The sequence below is a fragment of the Cyprinodon variegatus genome, unplaced genomic scaffold (genome assembly GCF_000732505.1).
Source record: "Cyprinodon variegatus isolate N-32 unplaced genomic scaffold, C_variegatus-1.0 Scaffold508, whole genome shotgun sequence".
Taxonomy (NCBI): Eukaryota; Metazoa; Chordata; class Actinopteri; order Cyprinodontiformes; family Cyprinodontidae; genus Cyprinodon; species Cyprinodon variegatus.
In genome coordinates, this window is record NW_015150961.1 from 541561 (window position 1) to 552533 (window position 10973).

At 35.6% G+C, this 10973-nt stretch overlaps 1 protein-coding gene across 2 annotated transcripts in view; it reads right to left on the reverse strand.

Annotated features, from left to right (window-relative positions):
• LOC107094829 (signal peptide, CUB and EGF-like domain-containing protein 3) overlaps window positions 1-10973 on the reverse strand; it is a 135568-nt gene that overhangs the window by 83175 nt on the left and 41420 nt on the right. For both annotated transcript variants that reach the window (XM_015390686.1, XM_015390687.1), the window contains exons 2-3: window positions 8016-8138; window positions 1979-2104 (exon numbers count right to left, since the gene is read on the reverse strand). In XM_015390686.1, the coding sequence (XP_015246172.1) occupies window positions 1979-2104; window positions 8016-8138 (249 nt within the window). The remainder of the gene's footprint in view (window positions 1-1978; window positions 2105-8015; window positions 8139-10973) is intronic.

The following is a 10973-nucleotide window of genomic DNA, read 5'->3' on the forward strand; positions in this document are numbered from 1 at the left end:
AAAAAAAAAGATCAAAGTTTAAGGTTCAAACAGATGCTTAAGTAAAATAATGTATATATAATGCAGGCCACAAACATTGTAAAGAAAAGATGCATGTCCCGGTGGACAGACCATCAGTGGTCAATATTATTGATAGATGGATAGACAGATGGATGGAAGGTGGGCAAACAGATGGATCAACAAATGACAGAGGGATGGACTGTGGGCATAAAAAATAACTGCATAGTCAGTTTCCAAAGGATTTATCATGTCTCAAGGAAATATATATATTTTTTTTTCTCAACAATGCTCCATTTATGAATAAAAAAAAAACCTCATGGCCTTAACAAATGAGGTGACATTTAGTTTGACTTAAATCACTTAGTTATGATTGTGTAGGTTTAGGCAGTAAACCTACACAATTATGTTCATACTCTCCAGAATATTTCAAAAATACTATAATTATTGGGACAGTCTATTTAAGCAGTAAAGAATCCAGCTGCACTTTGCATTCTGATTCGCTGCTTTCTGCTGCTTCTGCTTTTGCCAGCTTCTGTTAGGTTGTCTTTAGACCTCCCACCACCTCAGCACTCCTGTTGGGCTCTGAGGACAGAAACCTTTTCATCACTTCCTGACATGCAAAAGACATGGTCAGCAGGGTAGAGATGCACTCCTAATGAAATGTTGGGGAGCAATATGAGATCCTACGCCCAAACTTACATTATATTGGCTAACACAGATTAACATTTGTCTGAATGAAATCTCTTTTATATTAAAATGAACATTGCGTGACGAAATACCTTGTTTCATTTTTCAAAACTATCAAAGTGCTTGATGGATGCAACCCCGACACAATAGCGGTGGCCATACAACCATGGATGGTGATCACACACCTGCACGCAAGCAGCAGCTGATCCATGGCAAGACAAATGATCCATGAGGAGCTGGACGCTGCTGTTAAATGACTTGGAAAATAGTCCCACGTTACACAGTAGATAAAGGCAATGAAGAAGCAGAAAGAGAAAGGCGAAAGTACAAGAGAGGCAGCGGTTAACAGTCAAGTCAGGACAAGATTATTACTAATCTAAAAATGCATTTTCCATTTCAGTCTACCTTAATCCCGGCCTTACATGCAGCTTGTTGAGTAAATGTGGGAGCAATACAAATGTGTTTCCAGAGCACCCACATGTTAAGTCTTTTTACCCTGATAACCGTTGATACATTTTTCAATCATCAGTTCAACTCAAAGCTAAACCTGCTGTAACAAGACAGCTTTTTCCTTCACAAAGAAATCAAAGAAGTAGCTTCATGCTGAAATAGTAGCCTGGAGAGAGATGATTTCTGAGGAGCAGCGGGGTCTGACTGGGGGGTTTCAAAGCAAAACAAAAGGAATGCAGGGTGGGGGAATGGTGAAGGAGCAAAACAGAGGAGGAGGATGGGGGTGGGTGGACGATGTCTATGTTAAGGTACTCCCAGCAGCAAGGGTGCTGTATTTCCTTTAATTTCAAAACAGTTTAAGCGTTGCAGGTCCAGTGTGAGGCCAGTTTGAATGGCTCACAGGTGAAATTTTACACCATGGGAAAAATTGGCAAATCACGGCTTGCTCTGAGCTCTCAGCTAAGAGTAAAGGTATCATAATTTTTTGTCCCTTTGATGCTGCTTTTATAAAAAAAAGGTTTCAATTTTCTTTTTGTAAAAAGCATCTGTAGAATATCTGCTTTGTGAGCATAGAAATAGTTAATATCTGAAGCAGCATCTACTAAGAGACAAAACTAACATTCAGAAATGCCTCACTATTCTTGATATGACCATAGGCGTATTGTACAAAAAGGTTATTCAGCTTCAAAGCCAGAATCAGATCAAGTTTGAGACATATTTTAAATATACAGTACATCCTCATTTTATATAACAAGCTTTAGCTCTACAGGTAAGTAACTTGACAAAAAAATGTGCAGGAGAAATGCATACCGGAACTACGTATGCAAACAGATTTACTCACCGAGACAGTTGTGTCCATCATGGGCCAAACGAAAACCATCGTAGCAGGTGCACCTGTAATTTCCAGGGATGTTGATGCACTCATGGACACACCCTCCATTGTACTCAGTCGCACACTCATCAACGTCTAAAAGGAAATCAAAGGTTTACAGTTAGGTTCAAAGTTATTTTTTAAAAACCTTCATATTTGGCTCTAAAATTTGTTTCATTTGACCAAAAATATATTTCTAAACTGAAATTAGACAGAAAAGCTGCATTTCAATTTTTTTAAATAGAATTTTTAAATGCATTTGTCTTTCTAAATTACTCATAAAAGAACATGAACTGGAAATATAAGAAATGGAATTATAAAATGAATTGGCAAGGCAAAACTTCAAAGTTGCTACGTGAAAAAAAGAACAAATATAAAGATTTGCATAACTAAAACAATGGCTTGAAACAGTCAGCAAAAATTATTATTATTAATACATTAATAAATTTAAATTAAAATTGAGATTTTGTTTCATTATTTTAAGGAAAAAAAACAGATATAACTACTGTACATTGGGGGAGCTGGAAAAATATAAGCACAAGTTTAAATTCTGCAGAAGCGCTTTTTGCAGTGTAAATCCCAACCTCCTATCTATTTACTGGGAAATTAATTAGTAAGAGTGCACTACAGCTGCTTTAAAGAACTGCAGAAAAAAATAAAAATCTGAAGACAAAATTATCTTTTGATTTAGAAAGGATGGGGGAGTTGCTCAAAAGCTGAAGGCCATAATGAAAGGTGTTTTGAAAGCTTTCTCAATTTTAATTCTGATAGAAGCTTTGGAATCTGCATCTTCATCTGTGTCATAAAAAGACTGAGCAAGAGTTGATCTTATTCCCCAAATTAGATTTGATCAAGCCCAACACCATGCTTTCTCTTTAAAGGATGCTTTACATTTATTGGTACTCTTGGTAAATATATTTTAGATATTTTAGCAACAAGGACTTAGTATTTGTTTTGTTGTGAAACAAAGGAATAAACAGTCCAGAGGCATATCATGCCACTGCCGAGTAAGGTAGAGGTTCTGTGATGTTTACTCCTGAAAGTGTGCACAGCATGGAGAACTCTGTTATAAAACAGGTAATTTAAAACGTTGCTGGGGGCAGACAAAGTCAGCTTTTCTTGTTTTTATGATTTATAGTTTATGTATTATCTGTAACCTCATGCAGTTTCTTCATTTAATCTGCTTTAAACCAGTTATCCACTGCACATGCATTTTTTTAGCAAACAATTGTGCAAAAAAAATAAATAAATAAATACAGTTTCTTACTGAGATTAGTGTTCCTTAGTGAGAATCTTAAGCGAACAGGCCCTAAGTGTTTTACTTGTACTACTTTGTATTTCAAAAGGTATAGTAGAGGATTTTCGTGAATTAAAAAAAAAAAAAAAAACTCCACTTAAAAAAAGAAATGCACATCCACAACCCTGTACCCACTCTCGATACTAGGGGTCTGGGAAATAATCGTTTTGGCGATATATCGTGATATTCGGCTGCCCAATATAATATCCATCTTTCACTTCTTAGTATCGATTTAAAAAAAAAAATGGCTACATAAAACATTGATGGGAAAATGGGCTACCTCTGCACCACCACTCTGGCAGAAAGCGCTGTGGAGCCCTTTAACTGTGCGTGCAGCACCAAATCTGTATTGGAGGCAGTCACAGTGGAAGAAAACCCCAAACAACATGGATAATAATACCTAATCAATATTTTCTGATGAAAATATACAGCACTTGCTGTTTTATCTCATCATTTGATTTTGATAGCTGGGGAAAATATGGCAATATATAGTGATACTGCAATATCGTGATAATATCGTATCGTGACCCAAGTATCGCGACATGTATCGAATCGCAATACTCATGCCAATACTCACCTCTACTCAATACATGGTACAGGAGGGGTATGTACCTATTAAACGTGTGCAAATGCATTAAAAGTTGCTGTTTGCATCACTCATACAAGCTTACTTTCCAAAAAAAGATTTGCAATTTTTCTACTGAGTCAGACTCACCACCGGAAATTGAAAATGGGGACGAGCACATAGGACGGCCGTACGTAAACATATCACCAGAATGATTGACAATTAAGAGGACCAGTTATTCTGATGATCCACATGGAAAAAGAACATCCGCCACTATACATTTAAGCTTATTGTTAAAAGGTTACTACTGGTTTTTCAAAGAGAAGAAAGAGGTAGAGTCTAGACTGAATGCAGGGCTTAATTAAAGTGATGAGTAGAGAAATTATGAGTCTTCAGTGAAGCACTGTGCTTGTGTGTTAACCATGTCCTTCACTTATTCACTTTGCCAAAGTGATGCGACTGATATAGCTCCAAGTGTGGAAAAAAAATACTCAGCTGAAAATCTGTCTAAAACTCGATGCCGTAGCATTGACTTCAGTATTGACTAAAAGAAAACTGCATTTGATTGTGCCAATAGGTTCCAAATTATCCATTTTAGGGCCATAACTATGATAATAAATCTAAAACAAATACATCCATGTATTTAAAAATGTTAAGCAGCTCCATTAAAATGTAGTTCTTTTGATACTAAAGAGCACAAATTACCCCATTTTACTTTGAACTTCCCAAATGAGTACATCAGTCGACAAACAAGCTGGGGCGAAAAGCTGATTCACCTGCTACTGATGTAACTTGGACACCCGCCACTGTTTTTCAGGCTTTTATAGTTTAGTTTTTAAAGCCTTATAATGACAGCCAAGGTTTTATGCTACATTTATTCTCTAAGGTTTTGATCAAATTCATGCCAAGACATTCCTATTTCCCCACTTGGAATTTTATTACAGGCAGCATCTGCAAGTATCAACAGCATTTTACTTAGCACAGGACATTAAAAAAACCTCTGCACCATTACGCAGAGAACAAAGTCAGTGGCAAAATATGCAGCTAGTCATACGAAACATATTTTTGGCCAGGACACAAAAGACACAGCGCTTTTAAAGCAAACAAAATAATTTCACGAGCATGTATGCAGTCAGAAAGGAATCTGGTACAAAATTAGTCCTGACATTATTTACAATGATGGCATTACAAACACACTATAAATCACGGACATAATACACATAATGGAAGTTTTGTGAGCTTAAGTAGATAAAACTGGAGAAATAGGGTTAATAAAAGAAAAAAAAGATGTGTTGGAAAGCTGGTAAGAAAGTAGATTGTTATGACAACCTAAGTGGAGTTATGATTAGTGTTAAGAGGCCAATATAGGAAACCCAAACAAGGTCTGAGAATTTAGATTACCTCCACTTATTACTAGCAACCGTTTCCACAAAAAACAACAACAACAAATCCCTGGTGTTAGTCTCCTTTTAAAGGCCAGTTCTTTAATGGATGAATCAAAAAAGACAGCTGTTAACATCAGATTATTGTAATTGTGCACTATTTTAGAGAATGATATTAAAATGACTTAACTTTCTGCTATGTTACTCAGATTTTTTTATGTTTAGAATAATTCAAAATAGAATCGTATAAAAAGATAACCTGTAGTAATTTTATTTAAAAAAGATTTCCAGAATCCAGTGAATGATTTTTCTTCCTTCAAGCTTGATTAGATCAGGTTGTCTTGTTGGCATTGACCATAACTATTCAGGAGGCAGTATCATTAGAAACCTCTGTAATGCCTCTTTAAACCTGCTCTGTCATCCTGTTGTCATCAGGAAGAAGCACCCTATGATCTCACATCATGTACTCTCACATGAGGAATTTCTTTAAAACGCTGAAAAATGACGGGGTGTGCAGTGCTGGTTTCTACACATATCTTGCAAATAAACAGTATTGTGCAAAATGATTCCTTCTTTCTAGACTTTACAATAAACAAAATATTTCTTTGTTAGTTTTTGTGATCGAGCAGCACAAAGCAATGTTTAACTGTAAATTAGAGGAAATATAATAGACACTTTTCTAGCTATGCCACAAAGAACAATGCATTTTATGAGTACATTTTTAATGACGTACCTTCTAAAGTCAAAATTTTAGCAAGAAGAGTCCAGATGAGTTCAAGTAAATAGTATAAATAGAGCTGCTATGCATTTATGCTGAGATAAAAGCCTCACAGGCCATAACATTGCCCTCAAAGATTAGAGAGTGTTAAGAAACAAAGAGCATCCTTAAAACCAAACAACACACCAGACAGGATTTTTTTCAGTCAAGTCAAAAGCAGGGTTAAATTACCTAACAGTATCCCAAGATTTCAAAATCTAATAAAGATCTGTTACAGTCCAGATGATCAAGGCGCAACTGCAAAACTATCATTTAAATCCTTTACTGTTACTCAGGGATGGAGTTTCTTTACAATACTAGAATGAAAAATATACAAGCACAATGCACAATACAATGAAATATAATACATACTATCTGATCAAACTGTATAAGTATTAAATCATATTTGCAAAACTGTTCAGAGGTTTGCAGTGAGTAGAAAATATGGAGAATTATGCAGCTAAAAAAAGATGAAGTTATTCGGCATGTTCACCAAAACTCTTTATGGAGGTAAGGTAAGAAGAACAAAATAAGTCAGTCTAAAATATTTAAGAAGAAATAAAGTGGACAAGGCAAACATTGTGGTTTGTGCTTTGGTTTGGTTGAATGACACAAAAAATGTTGGAATAAAGGTTACACTTTGTGTCAGGAAGATATCACAGAAAATTACCTTAGACACATCATTGTGTTTAAGGTAATGGGGTGGGAAGCATGTTGGTGGCAGCACCATGTTTTATCTCAGTTTCTAAAGCTGCAAGAAAAATATCTACATGGACTTGGAGCTGTAGCGTCTATGAAGCTATTGGCGAAGTAGTGAATAAGTAAAATACAAAGCCTTATAAAATACATTAAGACTTAAAAAAATACCCAAAGGTTTAAGGAGTCACCTAAAGTTACATTAATTTAGTGTTTAAACAACACTAAATGTCAAATGTGTTGTCTTAAAACAAGACTAAAATAAAAAATTATTTTTAGCTAAAAATAAATAACATTTTTTACCATTCAATTAGTGAAAATTTAATTATTCCATAATGCCTTTTTACAAACTTATACAAAAGATTATATGTTATACATAGTCTGAGCTTTAGTTGTTAAAGCCTCAATGACAAAAGTATAGTTAAAATTACATTTAATTTAAAAAAAAGCTGATCGCCTGGAGGACTGCCCCCATTAATGCTCTCATACAAAAAGTTTAAGATAAAACAAATAGTGGGTCAGCCTATCTCTGCAGAACAATCAAAAACCGCAGTGCAAGGTGACTGCAGTCAGCCAAAAAGTTTGTTCATGGGTTGTAACAACATTCACCATAATACTTTGATATATTTTAATTTGATGAATGTTGGTTTTGAATTTAGCTTATCTCATCCTTCAGAAGCTAAACTAACCTGCACTTCAATGAAAGCTGAAATATTTTACAACAGACTGAAACTTTTATGACCTGAGGCCGAAAGCCACGAAAAGCACCCTGTCAAACACATGAAAGAGTAATGTAGGTTTAAAACAAACAGTATTGTGAAATATGGTTGTTATACTGGCAGTAATAAAAATTGTTGGGTATAATGATCTGAGGGCTTTGCACAAAACTAAAAAGGCTAGAAAAACAACTATTTGGGGGTAAAAAATACTGCTGCTGGCAGTGCGTATATCCCTGACAGCTTGGCAGGCCTTCAAACTGCTGTTTCAGCTGCTATCTTAATTTTCTCCTCAAACATATGTAGGAAATTTACTGCTTCATTTCATCTTGTCACAAAGGAGCACTCTGCACCTGGATTCCACTTTCTTCTGGTTGTAGCTCTTTCGGTTATCCCTTCTCCCTTGTGGAAAAATAGTAAACCTAATGAATTATTTCAGCTGAGACAGAACCTCGTATCCAGACTGTCACCGGCCTTAAAAGCGTATATAAAGCTGTACAAGGCAATATATTGCAGTGTAATGAACATTGCACCCAGGCTTGCACAGAAAGTTACAGTGTTTTAAACTCAGACTCCAAACGTAGTAGGACTTACCTTCACAGTGTTTACCATCTCCTTTGTAGCCTGACTTGCAGATGCATTTATAAGATTTTGGGGTGTTTTGACAGATGGCATCAATACTGCAGTTGTCAAGAGCCTCGGCACATTCGTCCACATCTAGGTAAGAATAGAGAGAAGAGATAAGTTGTTACCAGTTAGCACTGATTTGCAATGGATCCAGCAGACTTGTTGAACACTAGAAGAGAAGACACTACCTGGAAGATTGATAATAAACACAAACAACCTTCAATGCACATAAATCTAGTGCATGTGCTATGTCTACAAAATTATTTCAGTCAAGCAGAATCCTAAAAATATAAATCACAAGAAAATGCCAGCTTCTAACCTAACCACTTGAGGCGTTTTTGGATGGCAAAAAAAAAAAAGAAAAAGGTGAAAGCAGTAGACTAGTTGGTTTCAAAACTTGGAGCATTTTGAGAGGTGTTGCTAATTTAAATTCAAGTGAAGATGAGGCTCCTGACTAAAAATAGTTCACCTCCAAAGGGCCATATGTCAGTTAATGTGTTCAGCATCTAGTTATGACGCCATTAGCTAGATTAAATCTGTCTAATCAGTGGGAAAACCTTGTTCAACAATCTTTTCCAATTCGATAACTTTTATCTTCTTAGAAAATGTAACAGCCAGAGGTGAAAATGAAGAACTTCTCATTAAAGCTGATGAGAACAAACTGCAGTCTTTTTCTACTCATGTAAGAACCTAGATTCTGAGAAGTAGTCATCTCTTAAGCCACACATTTATTGGCCCTGTAAAAGTCTCACTGTATAATAAACTTAATTACGCTATAATTTTAACATGTTTGCTTAATAAATAAATAAATAGAAAAGTACTTTTTATACCTTATTGCTTTTATTCAAAATAAAAACGATGCAATTTCCTAGTGCTCAAATCACATAGAACACATAGAACATAGAACTCAAAGCACATTTTTACAGCTATACCTTGCACTTAGACCAGGGGTGGGCAACTCCAGTCCTGGAGGGTCTGTATTCTGTAACTTTTAGATGTGTCCTTGACTTAACACACCTGAATTAAGTAAATAGATAATTAAAAGGACTCTGGAGAAATTTTTTGCATACTGGGGAGGTAATTCAACCATTTCCTGGTCCAACACACCTGAATCAGGTGTGTTGGACTAGGGATGCATCTAAATGTTGCAGGAAACCGGCCCTCAAGGACTAGAGTTCCCCACCCCTGACTTAAACAGACAGATGTTTTGTCCCAGTAGGAAAATTTTGCTTACTGACTAGAATGCATGTCTGTGGCTTTTTATATATACTTATAAGAAAGAAAAACATGAACAAGGAGATAATCAGCTTAGAACTAACATGTATATATATATATATATATATATATATATATATATATATATATATATATATATACATGCCAATTTCTGCAGATTCATCAATCAAACTATGACTAAAACATGTTATCAAAGAAACATAAAGGTTTGCCATGTTAAGACCTGTTTTATATAAGAAATAGTAATGTAAAATCAATTAAACCTTTTGAATCCGTCTGAATGTTTGTTTTGACTGGGCGCGTAGCAATGCCTTCTACCAGATGGTATAAGTTAAAAAGTAGAAATTAAAGGATGTAGTTGAGACAAGAGCCTTGTTTCAACCGCTGACTGACAGTGTAGAGCAATAGTTGGGGGAGGGACAAGATGATGTTATTCTATTATCTAAGTGGCTGAGGTAAATTTACATCAATCCAGCACTTTCTCAGACTCACTAAAAGGGGTTAAGCTGTAGGGATTATGAGACACACAATTTTACCCATTTTAAAATCTAACTTGTTTTTACATTTTTTTAAGGCTTGACAACAGTAATTAACCTTTGTGAAGGTATATATTGCACTTGTCACTCATAATAACAAACATAAATTTGTATAAAAACATTTTTTTTATGAATAAGTTCTTAAAAACTCTTTATTCACATCTAGTGTCAAATACATTGTTGGGAAATTTTCTGGGAATAAACACCAAGCTACAGACCAACTTGTACATTCTTGTCGACTAAAGGCTAAAATCTTTATATAATTCCTAAAATGGTCTTTGGCCAGCGCCCTAAGAGACATTAAGTGTACTGTAGTATAATCTTTAATCAAAGAGGAATGTTTAACCAATATCTAGTCAGAAAGAAAAAATGCTCAGGAGAAAAAGAAAATGTTCAAACTCTGGACTAAGCTTAAATTACAAAGAAGCCAATGCTAAAAGACAAGAATGGAAATGGATTTAACCAGAAGCAAGATCAGGTTTGCCTGTGCAGAGCTCCTAATCTCCCCAAATCCCAGTTAACTAGCCCAGGTGTTTAGGATTACCCCCCTACACACAGGGGAAGGACGGCCTAATAGGGTTTACAAAGCTCTCGAAATTCACTCTTATCACAAGCCCTGCACAGGAACTCCCTGAGCCCAATGGGAAATGACCTCCAACCTAAACCCCTGAGCTTAGGACATCAGCTATATCTGCCTATAGACTGCAGGCAGTAGGAAATGACAGGAAAACAGCAGCAGAATATCAAGTATTTTTGAAGTTTATATCAAAATACCTAAAATATTAATCAACAGAATACATATACCGGTAGATATATATTTCTAGAGATAGAGTTAGCGAGAGAGAAGTCCATCTGTACTGGTTGTACCAAGACAAGAGCTGACAGAAACAAAGACAGTTTGGACATAATTCAATACATATAACCCAGCTTTTTTTTTTTTTGTTGAAGGGGTACAAAGTAATACCTCCACCCACCAGCCAAATATGCAACACCAAACGAAATGATCCTATTACCTGTATTAGACAAAAAAAAAAAAAAAAAAATGAAATAGTTTACCCAACTGATTCTGAACTCTTATCACGGCTTCTTGACCTCTTTCATTTAAATGACCCAGCAACAAACAGGACTGCCTTGCAGAAGTACCAGAGGTCAA